The 22101-nt window shown below is 47.1% G+C and overlaps 7 protein-coding genes across 7 annotated transcripts; 2 read left to right on the top strand and 5 right to left on the bottom strand.

The window, feature by feature from the left end:
- Window positions 1-404: 404 nt before the first annotated feature.
- F5891DRAFT_1176234 (uncharacterized protein) lies at window positions 405-4778 on the top strand (the record flags this gene model as incomplete). The annotated part of the gene is made up of 15 exons (XM_041365757.1): window positions 405-491; window positions 804-996; window positions 1051-1161; window positions 1217-1220; window positions 1289-1310; window positions 1823-1986; window positions 2021-2865; window positions 2926-3158; window positions 3210-3541; window positions 3641-3679; window positions 3716-3851; window positions 3932-4007; window positions 4127-4218; window positions 4272-4536; window positions 4591-4778. 14 exons carry the CDS (start codon window positions 405-407, stop codon window positions 4311-4313), a joined length of 2376 nt encoding a protein of 791 aa, XP_041219507.1. The 3' UTR covers window positions 4314-4536; window positions 4591-4778.
- Window positions 4779-5370: 592 nt separating this feature from the next.
- On the bottom strand, window positions 5371-6004 carry F5891DRAFT_1064139 (uncharacterized protein). The gene is made up of 2 exons (XM_041363036.1): window positions 5781-6004; window positions 5371-5718 (listed from the first exon to the last, which is right to left on the bottom strand). Exons 1-2 carry the CDS (start codon window positions 5956-5958, stop codon window positions 5441-5443), a joined length of 456 nt encoding a protein of 151 aa, XP_041219508.1. The 5' UTR covers window positions 5959-6004; the 3' UTR covers window positions 5371-5440.
- Window positions 6005-8075: 2071 nt separating this feature from the next.
- On the top strand, window positions 8076-11085 carry F5891DRAFT_1064143 (uncharacterized protein). The gene is made up of 14 exons (XM_041363037.1): window positions 8076-8267; window positions 8321-8667; window positions 8727-8805; window positions 8865-8946; window positions 8992-9307; window positions 9358-9382; window positions 9485-9573; window positions 9626-9709; window positions 9762-9839; window positions 9890-9910; window positions 9965-10215; window positions 10269-10439; window positions 10491-10582; window positions 10650-11085. Coding segments are annotated over exons 1-14 (1854 nt in total). The 5' UTR covers window positions 8076-8265; the 3' UTR covers window positions 10867-11085.
- Window positions 11086-14444: 3359 nt separating this feature from the next.
- F5891DRAFT_920401 (uncharacterized protein) lies at window positions 14445-14888 on the bottom strand (the record flags this gene model as incomplete). Its single annotated transcript, XM_041373773.1, has 1 exon — window positions 14445-14888. A coding segment is annotated over one exon (444 nt), but the record flags the coding sequence as incomplete, so codon positions are not given.
- Window positions 14889-15157: 269 nt separating this feature from the next.
- Window positions 15158-18411, bottom strand: F5891DRAFT_739291 (glycoside hydrolase family 16 protein). Its single transcript, XM_041373040.1, has 19 exons — window positions 17986-18411; window positions 17914-17931; window positions 17664-17860; window positions 17608-17612; window positions 17263-17543; window positions 17097-17213; window positions 17034-17044; window positions 16951-16985; window positions 16863-16896; window positions 16792-16809; window positions 16724-16743; window positions 16635-16669; window positions 16275-16589; window positions 16190-16222; window positions 16063-16144; window positions 15910-16012; window positions 15736-15859; window positions 15508-15677; window positions 15158-15457 (listed from the first exon to the last, which is right to left on the bottom strand). The coding sequence occupies exons 1-19, from the start codon at window positions 18136-18138 to the stop codon at window positions 15361-15363; spliced, it is 1848 nt and encodes a 615-aa protein (XP_041219511.1). The 5' UTR covers window positions 18139-18411; the 3' UTR covers window positions 15158-15360.
- Window positions 18412-18452: 41 nt separating this feature from the next.
- F5891DRAFT_962208 (tetrapyrrole biosynthesis, uroporphyrinogen III synthase) lies at window positions 18453-19442 on the bottom strand (the record flags this gene model as incomplete). The annotated part of the gene is made up of 3 exons (XM_041375885.1): window positions 18453-18731; window positions 18791-19116; window positions 19166-19442. The coding sequence occupies 3 exons, from the start codon at window positions 19440-19442 to the stop codon at window positions 18453-18455; spliced, it is 882 nt and encodes a 293-aa protein (XP_041219512.1).
- Window positions 19443-19687: 245 nt separating this feature from the next.
- F5891DRAFT_1166278 (mitochondrial carrier domain-containing protein) lies at window positions 19688-21547 on the bottom strand (the record flags this gene model as incomplete). The annotated part of the gene is made up of 10 exons (XM_041365423.1): window positions 19688-20205; window positions 20259-20397; window positions 20452-20618; window positions 20673-20793; window positions 20853-20913; window positions 20963-20993; window positions 21045-21203; window positions 21263-21317; window positions 21365-21417; window positions 21494-21547. The coding sequence occupies 10 exons, from the start codon at window positions 21545-21547 to the stop codon at window positions 20134-20136; spliced, it is 912 nt and encodes a 303-aa protein (XP_041219513.1). The 3' UTR covers window positions 19688-20133.
- Window positions 21548-22101: the final 554 nt, after the last annotated feature.

Below are 22101 nucleotides of genomic sequence, written 5' to 3' on the forward strand. Positions count from 1 at the left end.
CAAAGAGTACAGCAACAATCTTTTTGCATCTGGGCGCACTCAATCCGACGCGTTTCGAGATCGGGCCCATGTACTCATCTCGGGTGAGCTATCTTTCAATCTGCCTGGCACTTACGCTGACAACATGCCAACCAAGCGAGCGGAAATTGGCGCGGTCTGTAAAGTCTGGGAAGCTCTTCACCCCGTTAAAGCGCGAGCTGGTGTTCGATATCGATATGACTGATTATGACGGCGTGCGCACATGCTGCACATCAGCAGGAATATGTAAACGCTGCTGGGCATTCATCGCCAATGCCGTGCGCGTCCTTGACTCAGCCTTGCGCACGCAATTTGGATATCATCATTTGTTATGGGTATACTCGGGCCGTCGCGGCATCTATTTGTGGGTCAGTGATGACTAGGCCATGGGGCTGACCGACGAACTATGTAGAGCTGTGGTTGGGGCGCTTACTGTGATAGAAGGAGGTAAGGAGATGGCGAAGAAGGTGAATGTAAGAGGCGTGGCACGAAGAGCCACCCCGGAGATTTGCCACCTCCTCTGTGACATGCACGCGATGAAGGGAGTAGGATGTGGTATCAATTGTTGGATAATCAAGAATGCTTCCTATCCAAGGACGGCTGGCGAACGCTGCTTAAACTGGTTCCGGACAAGAAAATTGTCGAGACTCTCGAGGAGCGATGGGAGAAATAACCCGGTATCGAATCGTCGAAGAAATGGAACGAGCTGAAGGCAGGGTAATGTTGTATACACTTCACTTTTACTATCTATGCTATTACTGACGCTTCATAGGCCCGAAATCTAGCCACTCTTGAGGACATCATTCTGCAATCCACGCCTAGATGCCGAAGTATCCAAGCACCGAAACCATCTTCTCAAAGTACCATTCTGTGTCTGCGTCCCCGTTGACCCGAACCGCGTGGAAAATTTCGACCCCAATGCAGTTCCCACAGTTATGCAGCTCCTTCAAGAGCTTGACAAGGCAGGCGAGGGTGCAAGTGAGTGCACCGCTTGTCACTGTGCCCGTTGTTTTCACTTACATTTTGATTCAGACTGGGAGCATACAAGTCTCAAGCCGTACGTCGACATGCTAGACAGACACGTTATGGGAATTCTGGATGATGTCCGAAGGAGAGAACGGGCAAAAGCTGTGCTTCAACACAGTGCGTGGATTTTGGTGTATATTAGGACCATTCAGATTTTTATCTCATTTTACAGCAATGTAAGTTGCAAACGATATCATTTACCCTGTTGTATTATTCTATTAATATACACTGCCTGTCGTCTCAGTAATTCGATTTCGAGTCTTCCAGTCAGTTACGACACATCACGTCAGTCGATTACTCGTGAGACAAAAAAGTGAGGCACTGTCGTGCTCACGCTCGACACCGTAATGTGTTACATACTTATGCATCCTCCGTTTGCCTTGGAAATGCCCCCCATGTAAACTTTAGTGTAGATTTAATGAAAACTTTGAGATAATTAAATTGACTGAATTTCTACTTGAAATAATGCTACAGTATTATAATAAGGTACGCTAAATGTAAGTACCCGGACCGTGTATATGTAATCGCGGACTTGTCTATAGTCCGCGAGTCGATGACAAATAATGTCCGTCTCGGACATTACCGGTGATTAGTCATTCCCTACATTACTCATTATTCTACGTATTACTAAGCTTCTTCTGTTGTACTCGTACCTTCATCATCTATGGCTGTGTCCAACATCCCATGCTTAGGTGTCGTCGTTGAAGGAAACCATGACTGCGTCGTCAATGAGCCAATACTCCTCGTTACTTTCATCGACGTTATCATACGCTCCCAGCTCGACGACAAGCAAATGGACACTTGGAAGGCAGCCGGAACTCACGATCACGTGATGTACGGTTGCGCGGTTAAACGGTCCTGCTTCCTGCCGCACGCAGAAAGATCGACTTGGAAGGATTCAGTGATTAATTGCACGTGCCCACGTCGTGCCATGGGTCCAAGGTGAGTTTTCACTTGTTTTCTTCGCATCTATCAGCATGTTCACTGATGTCCAACCTTGGGACTCGACATTGGCCGCCTATCGCGACCAGGAAGCATCCCCAACCACTAACGACACTCTTGATTTTCATCGCGAGAACCTTGGTTTTCCATGGGCTGGCCAATTTCCCCCCAACCTCCCTGATCAGCACTATCAGGCCTCAGGTCAGGGCATACTATACTCTCCCATCCCATATCCCCCTCCTTACCTTCACGTTCATGAATCCAAGATCCCGCCTGCATTCGCTGAGGCATGGGAGTCTCATGAAGACGATCTTACTCCAGGAGCTTTCCTTGAGGCATGGCACCCCACATTCTCTGATCACCATGATCCCGTTGATTCCAGTCACGGATCGCCGAACTTGTCTCAACTTCCCGTGCCATCGTCCAGCGCCACCTTACTCAACCATCACTTACCCGCTAGAACTCCTGAGACAGCCAACGCGGACTCGGCCCAACCCCACGCACCGCTCGGTACCATCTACTTACCACCTCCATCAGATATCGTCGATGACGAAATACGTCAATCTCACGCTCCCCTCATGTCTGTTCGCCTCCGCAGGGCACGATCCAGCGGGACAACTCGCTCAAGGACCTCGCGTATGTCCAGACGGACAGGAATAGAAAGGGGAGAAGCCGCAAGGCAACTCAACACTCAGCTTCTCACAACGACGCCCGTGCAACCGACTCTTAGTGTAGTACCGTTCAACACCACGTCAGTCGCGTCGCAGGCGAAAGACACGATGAAATCACTACTCTTACGGTCGTCCTTGTTTCCCGCAAAAGATGACATCGCCGCCAAGGCGACGACTGCATGGACCACTACCGTCGAGAGCCAACCAGGTGAGTATCTTCTTCAACTGCCGCCGGACAGTCGTGCTCACAATGTTCCGTTCAAATCAGTTGAATTCCGGGATCTCGCAAGAAACGCTGCTGCTGCCGGAGAAAAGAAGCTCGTCAATTTAGTTGAAAGTATGCGTAACGATTTGAAAGAAGTAGGACGACATTTCGTATATTTCAAGTACGATTTGGGCGGCGCCGTTTTGGCGACGGAGATCCTCACGGCCGTTGAAGTCCGTGCACATCAAACCATTGACCTCATCACCGATGAGAAGTTCCTCGACGTTACCGTTAACGTGAGTGATGTGTTTCCCGTCTGAAATCAAACTGACGCGCAGTGTCTTTAGATTAATGGGGACTTCGTCACCGTCCCATTCGGCAGCACCCCCGTTTTGCAGTTTATCATGTACATCACCTACGACAGCAAATTCGGGTACGATCGATACCTCGGGAAAGGCGTCCCCATGACCCGCGACAAGTTGCGACCGCTGTTCTTGATGACAGGCACTATATTCCAGTGGGCGCTGGGGGAGCGCTCCAGTGGCATCTTTACTGCCAGCGATTTTGTTGTGGATGACTGGCAGGCATATCACACAGGTTTGGAGAAGCGCTTCGACAATATGAGCCTGGCGCAGCAGGGAGCGCTTGACATATTAATTGCAAAGCACGTCGTCTGCCCGTACTAATCATCATGTAAGCATTTTTGTACCAGTAGTTCAACGAAACCAGCACATCTGGAGTAGCTTTCGTTCCCTTGAGTGATTGTGATATGTCGCAGTGTTGTGGAGAACTGGCATGCTTGCCAGATAGACGCCTAGTATGTCGTAGAATTTAACATCTGACGTATCGGTAGCCAAACGTTTACCATCACCATGACAGTCTCTCTTCAAGCTTCAAGTCATGCACGTGTTTTCGATCCTGTGTCTCTAATACTGAACCCCAGTGAAAGTCCGACATCATGGGCCATTTCCACGGAGGTCGACGGATTTGTAAGTTCCGGGTAGTCAGTAGAGTGTCTAGACTCATCGACGGAAATCTAAGTCAAACAATCTGATTTGCAATTGAGCAGCCTTACAGCGCATGCTCAATACTGCAAGAATCCAAGCTTGTGCAATTCAACTGTCAACATGTTCAATTGAAGGTCCGTGCGTAATATATATCTTATTGCTCAAGTATTTCGTACTTCGCCACACTCGAACCAACTTCAAAAGTCCACTTGCCTGCGACTCAGAGTTTTAATGAACTCTCCTCTCACCATCATCAGTGCATTATTACTATTGTCGACTGACTTACTCGTCGCCCGCCTACCTTGAATTCTCTCATACCTTTCTTCCTCGTCACGACGACTCAAATGATGTGAGTTTTTTTGCCTTGGTCGTGTCAATACTAGATGAAAACGTTCGAAACAGGGCGCATATAACCACTCCGAGTCATTCAACTCAATCTTCTAGTACCTGACATGTCTCGTGCCACACCAGTACATTCGTTTTCAGTACTGCTACTCTGATTCACTGATCTGTTATCAGCCTAGGTTTTGGATCAAGAGGACTTCTGCTCGTTATGGTTCGGGCACCAATAAATACCACGAATGCTGTCAAGCGGTATCATTTTCATTCATTTCATCGTGCTCTATTCTTATTGTTACAGAACTATGACATTGAAGCTTCGAATCTGGTAAGTACTCATCCTATTCCTATTAATGTATGCTCATTTGTGTATTCCATCTAGGTTACTGACCGCATGTCGTCCGCAAATACGGTCAAAGTCCCTGCAAAGTTCTCTAGCGGCACGTTTCATTAGCCGGGCACCGGGGTAGGACAATCCTAGAGGGAGGAGCTAGCGCGAATGAGCGCGGGTAGATTTTATTCCCATGTTTTGTATTGTATGTCATGTTGCAATGCATCGATTTCCGTATATTTGCGTCGAAGCCAGCAAAATATCAAAGGGATACACAGTTATATTCAAATCTACGGAATTCTATCCAGTAGTCAATGCATTGAAAAGCATACACCAGCGTTGATGCGCATCGTTTTCGCAGCTACGGAAAGCGCAGATACCGACGCGTATCTACGCAATAAGAAGTGTCACAGCCACAGTATATCTGCGTTGCTGCGGGTAAAACGTCGACGAGCGAACTCGGAAGCATAAAGCCGTTGTCTTGCGAAAAGTCTTCGATAACATTATAATCGAGCCAATATTTGATGGGAACTGAGAACAATCAGTGACATCAACGCTAGTGAGCTTCCGTCCCTTACTCGTTACGAAGATAGCGTGTTACAATTTTGTTACTAAGCGTCAAGCCAATCTCTATTTGTTGTCGAGGGCTAAAGCCGTTGTCCTGCAGAAAGTCTTAGATAACATTAAAATCAAAGCAATATTTGATAGGAACTGAGAAAGATCAGCGACGTCAACGCTAGTGAGCTTCCGCCCATTGCTGGCTGCGAAGGCCGCTTGTTACGATTTTGTCACGGTCTCATCTAGCAAGTCTATGTTGGTGACCATCCATGGCTAAGTATGATCAAGTCAAATTTCTCGTGGTATACATAGTCATATTCGGTAGGAGCAGAATTACATCATCCTACAGCTGCGACGGGTACAATTTCAAGGACTCATACGTTCGCTGATGATGCACTCCTATTTCTTTGTTCTTCCATTCCTCCCCGACCTGCGTGCCCCCATTCAAGTCCCAGATTTGAAACGACCCATCCAAGGAATAGGTGACGACGCGCTGTCCACCGGGCAAGTGTAGGATGTGTTCGATGCTGGTATCTACTGTGATCTTTCGGTAAGGCGTTGTTGCTGAATTCTTGTGCTTCGCAGGAGCTGGATGCCCCACGGTTTTGGTTTCGGGTTTCACTTAATGGGTGCATCACAATTTTAGCTCTTGCCATCAATTACCGTACAAATCGATCACTTACTCAGAATCCAGATGCTACTCGACTCATACACAGAAAGACAAAAGCTACTATGGAGTGTGCGTTTCGTTTGATGAAGATACAAGTCAGGAGGTCGTTGTTCAAGTCTTCTATTGGTGCGTCTTCGTTGCTTTCGTTTCACAGCTTCAGCACTGGCTGTGCAGATCAAGCACATAACCATGACAATTCATCCTTGGGCATCACTGTCATATTATCCCGCAAGCTTGCATTCCTGCGTAGTAAGTTCTTGATCTCCAGATTCTCCACTGGCCTCTCAGTATTGCGTTTCACAGTCTTGCTCTCAACCAAGTCTCCTGTATATTGTGACTGGTGCAATTCGATTCTTGGTGTCTATCCCCTGGCACTGTTCAAGTGGATCATATTATGCAATCCTTGTCCCCAAATGTCCCACATATGCTTTTAGACATCGTCACCGCGCTAGCCAAATGGCAATCCTGTTCACACCTTTCCAACCTTTTCCCTGATTTCCTGGCTCTAGCTCCCCATACTCCGGGGAAGGTGTCTCCTAACCGTGTGGTGCTTAAGGCATTTTCCCCCTCCGCCACCAAAAAAATCATCTCTCAGACGTCTATCGTTGCATCTGTTGTGGGTGACATGATCGTGCTTCGGATATATTCTAGTCCTATGACCGTTGTTCACCCAGGCAGTTGACTCCTCTTAAATTTTATCATTATCAATCACTATAGGGATGTTCAACAAACGATGAACCGCCGGGGCTACGGACAGGACTAGCTTTGCGCTGTCATGTTACGTAAGTCCTATGTCGCAGCTATTGCAGACATTGTTGCGCATGCTATGTGCGATGCCTTGTTTCGCACGTCCAAGTTGCGCCTGACAGGGCGGGCTTGCACTGACAAATGCGAACATTAGCCCAATGTGCACATATGTCGGTGTAAGGTCGCCGTTATAGGACGTACACAATGTCCTGCATCACATGGTAAGCTATTGTCATACGATATGACAAACTACAATATTTACCTGCAGGTAACCCATTAGAACGTTGAGGATCACGGCACCCTCCACCTACCCTCGTTCTAGATCTGTGAATGTTGACTCCATCCCAAAATCAAGAACGAGGATAATGAAGCCTGACTGGACCGGCCTTGTTTTGAAGTGAGTAAATATGAACCTTCCAGATCTACCCACTTCAGCACAAGGCCGGCCCTCTTCGAATTTATATCCTGCAGCACACAGTAAGTCAGTGATTATATTTCACTAACATGATATATAACATTTACCTTCGGAAAACCATAGAGCAACTACAAGTTTGCGGCCAGCGCGAAGTTGATCAAGTTTAAGACACACCACCCGAGGGACGCCTAAAGCTTGATCACTCCCACGTCGACATACTATTTGTGGCGATGTCTGAGTACCGGAGGCTTGAGAAGACCGTCCTTGAGGGGACTTGCAATAGTTCCATTTCACAAGCTCCCCCACGGCCAATCATCCTCAACTACTCCTATAGGTCAAATGGTAGGTCGAATGAAGCAAGAGGGGTCGGAGGTGAATGGGTTCACAAGTTATGCTGGTGGCGACCTTATATACGTATCGCAGGTGTGAATGTATTGTTTTTGATTCATTGTTCGCTGCAATGTTTCGCTACGCCTCAGAGTGAGACATTCGCGCAACTGTGTCGTGGCTAAAACACAATAGCGATCGTCTACTGGCAGCCCAGTAACTCAAGAGGTTTTACATCGACAATGAAGCGTCGTTCTTGTATGATTCAATCACAATATCAATAAGTCGGCGATGTTTTGGCTGATTGGAAATTCCTCAACAAGATCTCGACGAGTTTCATATGTCTTTAGCCAAGTGTAGCATCGAGCATCATACGATGACAAGGTCCCGAGTCATGCATTCACTTACAGTCTTGATTGATCACCAAATGATAACAAGACTAGAACATCAAGACACCAAGAGAATCATATGTACATCTAGTCCAATTGCTTGCCTGCTGAGAGAACTGAATCGCTGTGCCCGTGAATAGATGGTTTAGACGACACGAAAATATGACAAGTCTAGAAAACGGGCACGCAAGCCTCTGAATCTTCCGTCGCATGCACGGGTGACTTGGCGCTTTCTTCTGCTTCACTACACATAGGGGACGGATCACCATGTTCACTATGATCGTGGGCAAGTTGGTTGTGTAAGCCTGTTTTGATGCATCAAAATATGACATTAGGGCCTGACTGATGCGGACGAGATCGGCTTGCGTGAAAGTCGCGGTCCAACGTAACACAATTCCAGGGTTCAACATTACCAAAAACGAACAGTTACGGACGCCAGACCTGGGCTAACCAATTTTAAAAAGCTCGCAAGCATTTTGCGAGCGACTTTTTGGCAACTTGAACGAATCCGCATTTTGTGCCGAATCTCGTTCAAGCCTCAAGCTCAATTGTCACCAAGACTCCTCTTCAGCAAGATAAGCTACGCAGGCGTCACTCACAGTGAACTGTAAACATGCGCCATGTATGCTACGTTCTGCACAAACTGCTGGCATTGTTTCGAACCATGGTGATCAGGCTTTCCAGACAAACTCTACACCCATATTATGTTTTGCAGCGTATAATTGGCACTTTGACTTCCAAATTTATGCATTCAAGTGATACACACGCGAGTAGCAGCACTGGTCGGCATAGGCATCAGTGCAGTGACGCTGATACTTCATCAGTAGCCATCCTCCCAAGCCTCTGCCACCCCTCCGAGTCCAGACACTCAGCAAGCCAGCACTCGGTACACACTCGCGCGGGCGACTCGCTTACCGAAGAAGCCGAGTCTTACCATGTTTCTGTGTCCATTACCCCTTCGTTGCAGGACAGTACCCCCCTCATTATCAAGCCGATGACTGCAAGTGATGTTCAACGTTATAGTAAAAATTCGTTCTCAAATTTAAGCCTTGAGTTTAACGTTCGTTTAAATCTCATCCAGAACTTCATCCCGCAAATCATCGGCAGAGGATAGATACAGGTTTCCAGATCTCACCAGGCCAAAAGGATTTTTCGGTATTGTACGTCAATTCACATACCGTCTAAATGTGCGACATGAATGCCAACTTGCTTCCGGCAGTCCAGACAATTTCACAGCAGGCGATATCACTTGGAATTGTCAGATTCATCCGCATGGCACTCTGTACTTCTCCAGCGAATTGGTTAGTTTGTCTCCAACATATCTTTTCGCTTATTCACTCCCTCAGTTAATGTGGAAAGACGCGGATATGGAGACAACCGAAGTTGAAATTACGGTGTACACAGACGCCGACGTACGCGAACAGTCGAACTCTGATGCAGTTGCTTCTTGTGTGAGAACGCTCCTTGAGCAAGCGCAACTCGCAGGTCACCTTGAAGGCATCCTCATGGAGCTCACCGTTGATTTATACACAAACGATAGTGGGGAACTAGAATGCAAGTACTATTTCGTCGCACCTGATCGGCGGATTCTGTTTTGGGAAGACCATTTTGAGGCGAAGTATTTGTTTGGCGGGGTCAAAGGCATTACGAGCGGTCATATTAGTGCGTTTTTTTTCCTTTTGTTCTAGTGACACTACACAACCATTGTATAGAATATGCCATGGAGGCTGAGTTTTGGTGAGCTATGCGATTGAGGTAATATTTTCACCAGCCGCAAATGAACAGCCCTAAAATGTTTTTCCTCAGATCATACGCATTCCTCCCACTTATGAGGTTCAGGATGCACCGGGAGCTGTATCCGAGCGACTGCAAGATAACTACTGAACTTCACCGCGAACTGCAGGCAATGATCCTCCATGCCTATACCGGTGCGTCTCTCGCGACGTGTTAACCATATTTACTCACAGCTTTGTCGAGTAGATACTATCTTTTCAGAAATATCATTAGCTCCTTTTGACACAGACGAGCTCCAGCGAGCTCTGAATATTGTCGATTATTTAAACGGTGATATCTGTTCATATATTGTACTGGGCATGTTTTTTGATCCCAAGTTGAGGCATCGTTAACAAATCTGATTCGGCAACAAATGATGGATTTGATTCAACTACAAATGACCAATACATATGGGCATACGGTGCGGATACTGCTTTCTTGATACTGTTTTTTCTTACAATAAGCCTCTAGCTCGCTTAATGCGAATGTTCAGTATGGTGGTCTCATGGACGCCTTCATCCAGATGCGGCTGACCTTTTTTACCAGCTCGGGCTAGGCTCTCTAATTTTTACGGTGAAATAGGCACGAGGCTAGGTACAGATCACATTTGTGACAACGACAACTCTATGGAAAGAAGACCGATAGTCAAGCTTTTCAACTTCGTCGTCCTTTTTGGCTCTCCGTCCACGCATGTTAAACAAATTGACAGCGTCTGGGTTGACCAATCTGTCAACCGCCCGCGCTGGAAAATGTTCATGAATAGGTTGACGGGCGAGTGGAGTGGACTAGCAATCTATGTAAGTTGCCGAAGCTAAATAGTATTTCTATTGTAAGCATTGAAAATGGACAGTCAACCGTCATGTTGGCTGTGGACATCAGCTTCCTCGCAGTGCCAGTGATCGGTCAACAACCTTCGGCACAAATCGCATTATACATCTCGTCGCTCTGCTCGGTAGCTTCGCTGGTCGTCTCTGCTCTTCTTGCGCAGAGCGGTGGGAACAAAGACAGTATAAACAGAGCAGTACACTTAACGTTTTATTCCTTTATCGTACGACTGACTTAGCTGGTCAAGACGGCATTCATGACGCGCATGACTCAGTCACTTCATGGCAAAGAGAACCTTGCCATCATCTTCAGCTTACCATATGCCCTTGTTATTTGGGGGTGAGTACCTTCACTGTTTACACAGCGCTGCGTGAGTGTTTCTCGTTGACAAATCAAAATTATGCAGGATGGTTTTCTTTTTCCTAGCGCTGTCGCTGGTGATTTTCCTATCTGCCGATGTCACGACGTGGTGCACTGTGGGGCCAGCTTGGTTACTCGTGGTCGGGTTTATTGGCTGGCCAGTGTGGGCAGCTAAAACACCACCGATCGGACAGTGGATGTCCTCTTTGTGGATGGGAAGTGAAAACATGAAAGCAGTAGAGACTACAAATGAAGCCCAGTGAGAGAAATTGACAATAGCATTGCTACTAGCTTGTCGAGGGGTTCCAAATTGATTTGATTGTAGCCGGCCACTAGCTGCAGTATGTTCTTGCAGTCTAGGATCGATACTAGCATTTCAAACCCACACTTCAAGCTTCACTAGTTGCTTGCCATCGAGCTCATTGAAATCTATGTCCTTGCAAACCCGGAAAGTCCGGAATTTTTATTTCATTCCTGAGCACCTACCTGGGTTGGCAAGTCGACAATTTGCATTGAACATATAATGCTGACAGTGACTGCCATTATTGTGTCAATGCCGCACTTGGATTGCACACCGAGCAAATATTAACATTGTATCGGTGATACTCTTACTGCTCTGCTTCTATATATCATGACGATCTCCATAATATAATCCGACACCTGAACCGAGCTTGTCCCCATACAATACACATGCTATATACTAGAACCAACAAACACCTGCCGAAGCGCGATCTCAGTGAATCGTGTACGTCAACTTGTATAAATGGACAGTTCTTTAACAGTCTCCAAAGACCAGACTCAGAGAATCTGATCGACAGTATTCAAGGTCTTTGTAACTTTGTAAGTACTTGAGCAGTCCATCAGCCGAAAGTTGAAGATTGTCATGGTATGCGAAGGACGTGAAAAAACTATGAAGGGGAAATTTGTGGGTATTTATCCTGGGACGAAGAAATATACCTGTCATCGATCTTGCTTGGCAAGGTGATTTAGTGACTTGAGCCATGCGGTTACATGTGCTCTGAATCACGTGGCGTCCGGTGGTGAAGTAAGGCGTGTTCTCCGACTCCGAGTCACTCGGAATGGGGCACTGGGCGCAGCTGCAGTGGAAGAGAGTTCAGCTCGAGCAGATACAGGAATCGCGGCAGAGAGTGGTGGGGCTTGAGTAGTTGCAGGAATCGCGGGAGGTTTACTACTAGTAGTAGCTCGAGCCAGGCCCATATCAATATATCGCGGGCATAGACATTTGCAACCCTCCTTCACCGAGTCGCATCAGGACTGATCATCGACTGTTTGAATGTTTACTTACTGTAGTGCAACGCTTACGTTGACGAGGTTGGCCGCCTTGCATGCATTTTGCGCACTTCGAAGCCGTGCATGCTTTACTGGGTTTTAGTATGGATGCCACATACTGCCGCTAAGCGACAACTTGTGTGAGTACATGTCTCTATTATCAATGAGGATTCTTACTTTCAGCCTCATCCGAGAGATCGATAATAAGGGGATCCAAGGAGGTTTGAGACCTTGTCCAACCGTTATCTATAAATTAAAAGTTATGGCGGGTCAATGTCAATCTAAGAACACGTGCTTGCGACACACAGATAGACTCGTAACCAGTCTTCACGAGCCTAACACACAGGACGAAATGAGATTTTGGACAGAGACTCTCGGATTCGACGGGTTTCGACTCTCGGGAAGCACTCAGTCACTGAAGTTCGGATGAAAGGACTCGGAAGGAACTCCGCCTGAAATACACGCGGCATAATTACAACCAAGCAGTGCATTCCCTGTGCGCAGTGGCTCCATCAGGACGGAAAAGTTCTGTCAACAGATTTGTGTGATGCACATCCTAGTAATTATAGGTGTGTCTTCTTTTGTTCGTTCACTGTACAGCTTGAGCACTTGCTGTGCAGAATCCAGTGCCCAGCTATCTTTTCTGACCATATTCTTATGTATGTTTATCTTCACTGGCCCCATACGATTGTGCGGTCTTGACATCTATATGCCCCTCGCACTGCATTTACGTTGACAATTCAACAGGTTAACATATCTTCCTCCCCCCCCCTAACATTTCTCATCGTTCTCGATGAGTTGCTGCTCTTTTTCTTCTTCGTCACCCCATTAGTTAAGTTGCAATATGGCTATCATGTCGTCCAATTATTCATTCCTGTTTCTTCCGCATCTACAAACCCATACTCTGAGGAACGTGTCCGTGCAGTATCGAACCACCCGGCTTCAGCAGAGCAGCTTGTCAAACATCCATATTCAAAGTGCCGACATGGCACTGAGGAGAATCCCCCTTCCTACTGCCTAGCTTCTCCGCACGAAGCCGTGGTTCCTTCTTCATGCGCAGAGACCTTCCTGTCAGAGTCTGCACCACAGATCACCAGGTCACCTATTCCTAGATGCATTCAGTCTTTGGGCACGTTGGACTCTTTGGAAGGCACTCTATGCTACCACCACCGAAACTTTTCTATACCATCCTCGGTAGGTGGTACTTGAGAACACCCTCGTTTCAGATGGTCTTTATGGAAGCGACAATGTACCTCAATACGGCTTCTGTATTCATTTTTTGGTACCCGAAGGTGCATCGTCGTGTATAGGCGCTCTCAATCAATGGACTTCTTCCCTGAAAGCTGTTCACGTCGCACGAACCGAAGAGTTAGTAGCGTACACCTCAACTGTTGCGTTTCTGCAAGTATGATAACGCAAGGGATGTATTATAGGGCAGTCATTCGTCTCCACCGCGAGTTGATGCACTCTGGTGGGCCCAACCTGTCGATAAAGAGGGCCAACATACTTACGTGCATGCAGCATTGATCCGGACCAGTCTCCTTGAAGGAATGAACAATGTACATAATTCTGGCAGCATAATCATTGAGATCTCATCTACATCATCATCAAATTCTTCTCAGCGGTTTGTCTCCGAATACTCCTTCCTCAATAGGCGTAGGTGAATCGCCAATGAATGGCGTCAGGGGTGACAATGGCGGCGAAAGATCAACGGGCAATATATGGTATTCGGAGTCTGTCATTGACCTACTGCCCATCGTAGAGTCGAACGCTGGGACCAGGTATGTTGACATGTCGCCAAACGGCAATCGAGAAGACACTGGATTGATCCCCAGACTTGAAGGCGTCCAATCCTCATACAGGCTGTGACGCTGTTGCTCCTCGGGAGTCACGGGAGACGACGGGAATCTGAAGTTAGGCGACACGCTGAAGCCCGATGGTGGATAAGATAGCAGGGGAGATATTTCTTCCATGTAGCCTTCTCTTTCTCTGTCATTTTGCTCCTCCCTGATGAGCAGAGCAGGGTCGATCTGGTTAATTCGTACGTTCTGAGTACAAACTGGGCTCAACAGTTGAAGACGCTGTAGTTCAGGGGGAGCGAGTCTGAAATGTTTTCGGGCCACAGAGCGGTCAACCTGTACTGGTCATCCCTCGTGTTGTCTTGGTAGGCTTCTGCTAGAGATGGCAAATCACCTGGTTTTGCATTAGGATGACTGCACAGGCCCCCGAGGTCCAAACTCAATGGGTCCAAGCCGACGCGAATTTGTCTCAAATGTATGTCGCTGAGGTCTTGTAGCGCTGAATCAAGCAAGGGTGGTCTTGGATGCAAGAGTGGCTTAGAGCTTCGCAAGCACAAGGATGGTGAAGGAGTGGACGGGGAGTCAATGGAACGGGCCATATCCCCAGTTTGATCAAGTGGGCCTCCGGAAAACTGCCAGCCTGTCTCAGCGGAACTCGACCGGCGGCACAGCGAACTTTGGAATCCCTCGACTTCCTCCTCCTTCAGCTCGTGCGAGGATAACTTCCTCTGGACTAGTGCAATAAGCTCTGGGTTCCCGCTTCGTTTGAAAGTACATGTTGGACAAGCTTTGACGAACTGCGCAGTAAGCTCTTTTGGGACCCACGAGTAGTGCTGGCGGATAACAGCGCAGGTTTTGTCCCGACCGCCGTGGTTAGACTCTTCATGGCAGTAACAAAAGAGTTCATATAGCTGCTCCTGAACGGCGACCGGTCTGTTCTCGTGGAGGATGACAACTGGTGCCTCGCTGTCATCGTCTTCTGTGGCGGGCATACTAAGCGTGAACATCTTGCGAACCCAGAAACGAAACTGTGGTGTCCCGATAGAGCATGCGTCCGGTTGGTGTAGTACATCCCAGATCTTGTCGAACATGCACTGAGATATGAGGGCCTTGTCACGCTTCCGCGGGGACAGCGACTGCAGGTATGCCGTCTCTATGCGTTTGTATTGAGTGTATGTAGGAAATCCAGGTTTGTCCGCCATATCTAAGATTGGTGAGGGAGGGCATTCATTACCGTCATCGGACAGTGCAGGACTGGAAGAATGCACAGTGACGGTAGCTCGCCGCTCGTATGGCTTTGATCCGGAACGAGCACGAGATTTTCGCTTCCGTGAGACAGCAGGCATTACAAAATGATTGATGTTGTAGGTTCAAAGAACGTGAAGTAGCTGTGAGGGGATGGTGGTGAATATGACACAGGTAGTGATAAATAAGCTAGCGGCTGACCATGACGCGACTACTCACGTGATCAGATATCAACAATTTATTGAATAAGCATCTGTAGTATATACCCGAGGTAAGTATTAAGTAACAGTAGTGAATGTGATCCGGGTATGTGCAAGAACCATCAGTAAAATGCGTGTGATGCAAGAATGATATGCAATGAAACAACCCAAGTCCCAATAAGCAATGATCCTGCAAGTCGTGAATGTACGAATGGCAAAGTGCTCAACACCCTCCGTTCAATCTATTCTTAGGTACTGTCTGATTATAACTCGGGGAGCTCCACCCAGTGAGATTAAAGTTAGTATAAGCTTCCTTGTACCTGAGAATATTTAGCAAACTTCGAACGTCTTGGTTGGGATAGGGGCTTACGTTTCGATGTAAGTGGCAGTCGGGAAGTCGGGGGGATCGCACCCAATGTTGTGCGCATTTGAAGGCTGATAGACGCGAATATAGTCAATCGACATGGTCGCAGGTAACTGGAGGTCCCCGAAATCAATTCCTCCGAAATTGAGTGAGAATCCAAGGTTGGCAATGATATACTACATAGCGTGGTCAATATTTTCATGCTCGCTTGCGAAAAAAGTGGTTATGATATACCATGGGCTCCTGAGAGACGATACGGGCACCAATCTCGGTCTCAGTGTCAGGCCCTAGTCCACTAGAATAGACTGTCCAGACGGCCTCGCCGCCACTAATCCAAGTTATGTAACCAGCGTCAAACCTGGAGATATGTGAGCACAAAGCATCGATTGTGATCTGACTTCTGCAAACCCCGGTTGGTATTCAAACCCGTAGACGCTATAGCAACCCATATCAAGCTCATAGCAATCTTGGTCAGTGAGTGAGAGACCACTAGTAGTTTGTTGATACGCTCCTGCAACGCAACTGTTGGGTACGAATTTGGCATGAAAAATGAGCACGTACCTCCATGGTAAGGATTCAGGACAGTTATGTTTGGATGATAAATCTGCAGATTGTCGGAAGTGTTCAACCATTGGTATCCCGCCTGAGAGTGTCAAGAACAGCCCAATTGGTCATAATCCAGACCTACATTGAAAGGAGCCCATTGTGCTGATTGTGAAACCTTCATGAATTTATTATGAGTCAATGCTGATTGAAACTTGGAGTAAGCGAACCTTGCCAATCCCACCATCAACCGTCGCCTCGAAGATATCGATCTCCGGCGCAGAACGGCCAACATAATTGCCATTTGTACGGACTGGACCAGGATGTGATTCACCAGGGCAGGTACAAGCAGACAGTCGTTGACCAGGCAAATATGACTGCAAAATATGAATGGAGATCCAGAAAGGCAAATGGTGCAGAGAACTGACCAAGACGTCACCATTCTCAGGATCGCCATTCTGTACAGCAGCGAGCGGCTTGGATGTCCCAGGAAAAGTTTGATTTGGCAACGTGCCGACATCACAACTGTCGTATGAGTATGGCCACTGAAATAGTCTGATTAATGACTTCTTCGATAGAGGTTCACATACCAATCCATCTAAACTAGCACCGAAGCCTGCACGACCTTTGGCGATGGTTGGTTTAAACACTCGAAGGGATGAGAGAACAATGCACCAACCTAGATTTCCCATTGTCCAGCTTGATATAAAACATTAACCATGTTCTCATAAAAAAGACCAGACTCACACAGCAGGCCAAAGACCACTTTGATAGCAGGTGTTCAGCAAAACACAATAATCTTATAGCAGCCTACTTACTGGACATTGTTAGATCCCGGCAGGATAACGGAAGCTACAACTCAGTAGTCAGTAGATATCGGCAGTAAATAGCACATATGTAGCTCACTTTCAATGAGGCCACCTGTGAAACAGAATTTATTCCTTTAGATATCATTAGCGTCGAAGGCAGCATAGAGTCGAACTCATTACCATGTTTGGACCTACAAGATACTACATGCCTCAGTATGCCACAACGAGATGATCTTGGCTTACCATGCCTGACCTATATGTAAGATTGTGGTTTGAAACAGGATCAGCCTTTTCCAGTGTGATTTGCAATGCGCCTCCTTTCGTTGTTACTTGACTTGGATCGTACCATTCCAAATCATTCTGTCCACATTTTTAGTCTCATACAATCTATCCACACGCCTCCACTGACCGTGCCCCAGTAGTGCAGGTTTGGAGCCTCCCAGTATGGATCATCTCCGGGATAAAATGACCGTCCATCAACTTGAAACTCGTCAGAGAAAACAAGGTCCCACATGTCGTTTTGGTTCATGTACGATGCCTTCGTGTAGGCTTCCTTCGGAGTATCGACATCTATGACGCCGCGGTCGCCAGGCATCGATGGAATCTGTCCCGTTGCATTGGTACCACCGAGATTGAATCCACTCTGAGGAGTTTGCTTCTTCCTGGACAGGTGACTAACGATTGGAAACACTTTACCCGATAACGTCAGCTGCCGAATCCTGCATGCGTCTAATAGTGAGATGCACTAACTTACCGAGGCTATTGGAGGAATGTTAGTACAAGCATGTTTGTGCAGTTGCGCAAACTTACAATAACATAAGCATCGATGCGACTAAGAGAAATAGGCATCCCAGGTTTGCAATCCCTCGCGCAGTGAAAATGTGACCTCCCTTGTCACTCTTAAGATCACGCTTTGGGTCTGGAGTGTGAAGGTAATCATCTGGTTCAGGTGTGTCGACATGCAGAGCGCTCGTGCCCCAGTCTTCGGGATTGAGTTGCAGGGCATACTGAAGACAAATGTTACAAATAGCACAGATTATAGAGACGAGTGTTGGCATACTTTGTCGGCGAGCGAATTCTATTCGCCCGTTTTAATCAACTGAGGACATTGGGTATTACTTCTGAAACTTACTTCATACGTTGAAGGACTGGGAGATCTGCTTGGTCCTGCGAATCCCGTGTCATACTCGCTCACTGTTGGCGACCCGGAGCGACCTTGTGCCCTTGGAGGTAGCAAGCTAGTCGACGAGTCGCCATATTCCTGTCGCAACAGTGGAGAGTTCATGTCGTAACAGTGAAAGTACCAGCTTTACGCTGCCGTTCAGGTTGCCTCAGGAGTATGTAGAGTAAAGAACGTGATGCAAAAGAACGTGTAGTTAGAAGATTGTCAGCGTGTTGATAAACTGGGCAAATTGCATTGAAATTGTGCCCGACACTTGGGAATCGTAAGGTTTCCGTAAAGTTTTGCATTCCGTAATGCCTGTCAGTTCCGTGTGATTGTGTGAAAAGTGACCGAGGCTCTGCTAGTGGCATATGTACTTAGCACGTTCTGCAGTTGTAATAACAAGTGATGAAAGATATACATGGAGTGACTGCATTTTATTGTGCTTCATCGTGTTGAAGGACTCCATCAGCTAGATCATCCGGCTTGGGATTTCTCGCGGTTACTGCCACCGACAGCTTCAAAATTTGTTGAAGAAAGGACTCCGTAGTAGGTCCTATCGCAGCAACTTTGACGTGATGATGTTCTGAAAGTCGGGAATAATCCTCTATGCTCGAATTGACCGCAGGTAGGGTGAAGTGATTCCGTAGGATTGGCGTCACAAACTCAGCTACTGAAGGGGCGAAGTAGACGATCCATCCCCAGGATAATCCCTGCTCTGTTATAGATTTCAAAAGTGCTGCAAATACAAGGCTGTAAAATACTTTCCTTTGACATGTTCCAAGGCAAGCGATAAATCGTGAGGGAACATGGATGAGCCTTGTGTGGCATAGACCTGGAGTGAGTCTAAAGTAACACCATCCGACTCCAGAATCCTCGGTAATATGTCACGATTTTTGTCTCCAGTGAGGTAGAGAAGTTTTTTGCTTGTTCCATCCGAGGGAAGATCCTTGAGTATGAATCCTGCAAGGCGTTCCGCAGTCCCCGTCTCTGAGCCACCTCGAATATCTCTGGGTGTATACAGGGGTATCTTCTCGGAAAGATCACGAAGCGCGACCGATGTAGCTTCTCCAACTGCATAGAACGGCACAGACCACCAGTCTGTTTGGTTGTGAGGTCCGATACGACGCATTCAGCCGATAGACCATACCAGATTCGGGCTTGAGAGGCATGTTGCTATCAGCAATGATCAATGCTTGAGCCGCCTCGGACCATGCCTCGACGGCTCGCTGGCTCGTGATTATAACTCCGGACAGGCTCTGCTTCTCTGGACCGATGCTCAATCTGCGTGCTAGCTCCTCGCAGCCAACTGTGACGCTTTCTAGTACCGGAACTGATATTGGATGGTATCCGCGAGACCTGAAAGCATCCTCATATCGATCTGGGCTGTCTTGATTGGCAGCTCTCAGAAGCAGGACATTCGACATTGACCGTGCCAGTATGTTGATGCAGAGTGTTTATAACGTGTAGAATCTAAGCTGATCACGAGTAAATTGACTGATCATATCATGAGAAGGAAAGTCCTAATCAGCACATCCATGAGATCAGTACCGCATGGAGGTCTTCCCAGGCCACCAGAAAGTTCCTCGGCTCCCAAAATTATTTACGTAACCATTATGATAATCTTCAATATTTGATTCTCGAGTAAACTACAATGGCTGATGCAGACTCACTCTGGTCGTCACCTGTGGTGCGGGCCCTATTTGTTCGTTCACCCTGCTCCGCTCTCCCCGAAAGTCGTATGGTGTCAGGATATAACAACTTAGATCAACCAGCTATCAGCTAATCTCAACTTCAACTCGTCAAGGTACTTAGAAGCCTCTGCTTATTGCCGTTACGAATCCTCCACCTGCTCAATGATGATTTCAATGGTTGTCACGAGCTTGTACAAACCCAAGAAGGTAATCCCTATTCTGACCACTTGCACTCGATCGCCCATAGGCGTGAGCCCGACTACTGGAACTCTGGCAAGTGAGCTTACTGCCAGGCTCTGAAATATGAGGCTGATATTGCGTGAAAGCCCACCCACAGCCTGAGGTTCAGGATTATCTATATCGTGTTCTCAAAGAGTACGTTGGGTGATGTCATATTTGGTTCAGGAACATCTTGTATGGACTGCTAGTCCTGCTCCCGACCACCGATGATACTAATAATCTTCTCATAGATTGTGAAGACGATGCCTCCACTCGCCTGCAGAAATAAAGTGTAAGTGACTTCAACGTTGCATAATGAAAAGAACGCACAACTAATCTGGCCAGTCGCGGCGTTGTACCAGTCCAAAACCGGAAGATACCCTCCTCAGTCAAGATCCTATATCCGCAGTGGAAAGAGTTACGGTACTGCTGGCGTGCTGATAGTGACTGCATCCGCGTCTTAATCACGCTGTGATTATGAAAACGATGAGCTCTTATCAGCGCATACAGGGGTAGTGCTCACTCTAGCGGTTGTGTTGCATAGACTGTCACCAGACCAGCTACTGCACCAATGCCAAACGTGATCCCTGGAGGTAACTGCCGGCCTGGTCGCGTAGTTCCCTGAACGAACTGTTTGAGAGTCGTGTATGTCGTAAAACGTACTGCAGAGTTGGCTCCTTGACGCATCATCTAAGATTCACTATTAAGAAATCCGTATATTGCATACGCGTCGGAAACACTCACGACAGGAAAGAGCCCTCGATATATGCCGAGTATGCCTTCCTGCTGAATTATAGACATCGTTCCATGAACAAGACCGCGATATTGCGGGTTGGGACGTTTGGCGTCATCGATCATTTTGGTCCTGAAATAAGGGACAAGAATAAAATTAGCATAACAAAGCTAAGATATGCATAGGCATACTTGATGGTCTCTGAAGGGGTAACAGCGATGATGGCCTCCGTCATACCAGCGCCGAGACCAGCTGTTTTCATCATCAGATAAATGCAGTCCCCGACATATAGCCCACATACCAAGTAAACTTCTAGGTGCACTGACATTGCCCTTCAAATACACTCAGCCAATTCCTTCTTCCCAGTGTCCGACAAATATTACCTCTGCGTCTGCGAGCATACTCTTGAAGTGGTCATAGCTCACGAACCGAACACCAGCCTTGACTGAATTGCCTATCACGAGTGCCGAACAACCCGAATACAGACCCGCTACACCTTTTTCGCGTACAGTCGAGCGGATGATAGTCAAGGGTGACTCTCGCTGATCAAAAGAAGCAACACACCAGTCAGTTTTCATAACGGAAGAAAATAACCACCCACCTGCCCACCAAACTGTGTCCGGGTCTTTACGAACTCGGTGGGGTATGTCACGAATCTATCTTCTGAAGATGAGCAATGAGTAATAAGAATCACTTCACTTACGCCTCTATTGCTCCAGCAGTCGTACCCGCAATGAGAGAGTGGACGGGCTTCTCCTTTTAGTATTCATTTTATGGGAATTGAAGGTTCGGACCAAGGGAGGGAAACCAGTTTCGATTAAGAATGGTATACACCGTACTTCGGTTCGACTTCGGTTTCTACTGGACACAGTCTTAGGATGACCATTGAGGTTGCCTAATTTTCTCATCAACCAGGCACCTTGCCGGCGGCCGCGGAGTTGAAAAAGTCATGAATTCAATTGAAGGCCGTTCAAACTTCGAAGTGCCAGAAGTCGACTAGTCAGACTAGTCAAGAGTCATAAGCTTAGACATTGACTGGCTAGAATTTTATACAACATTAAACAGCTTGGTATCTTCTAAAGCTCGAGATCAATATAACAGAAGACACTGGTTTCATGCCTCGCTAATTAGTAGTATTAGATGTCTATTGATAAACAGCTAAAGACCACAGGCGCTGGCCCCCACCACTAGAAGGAACGGATGTCTTCACTCTATCGAAGTCTGAGGCTGACTACAGGAAACTAGGCACTAGCACAGAATGTGCATGCGAAGCCAGCTGTTCCATTGCTGTTCAAGTACTTCATAGCCGATGCCACTACTATCAAACCAAGTTATATATTCTACTAGTATTGTAATGACTATCGCCGAGAGAGACTATCAGTCGAACCCTCAACTCTTCCATTTCATTGGATATTATCTTTGCAAAAGAAACATCTACTA

This window comes from Suillus fuscotomentosus (assembly GCF_016647785.1).
Source record: "Suillus fuscotomentosus strain FC203 chromosome Unknown F5891scaffold_87, whole genome shotgun sequence".
Classification (NCBI taxonomy): domain Eukaryota; kingdom Fungi; phylum Basidiomycota; class Agaricomycetes; order Boletales; family Suillaceae; genus Suillus; species Suillus fuscotomentosus.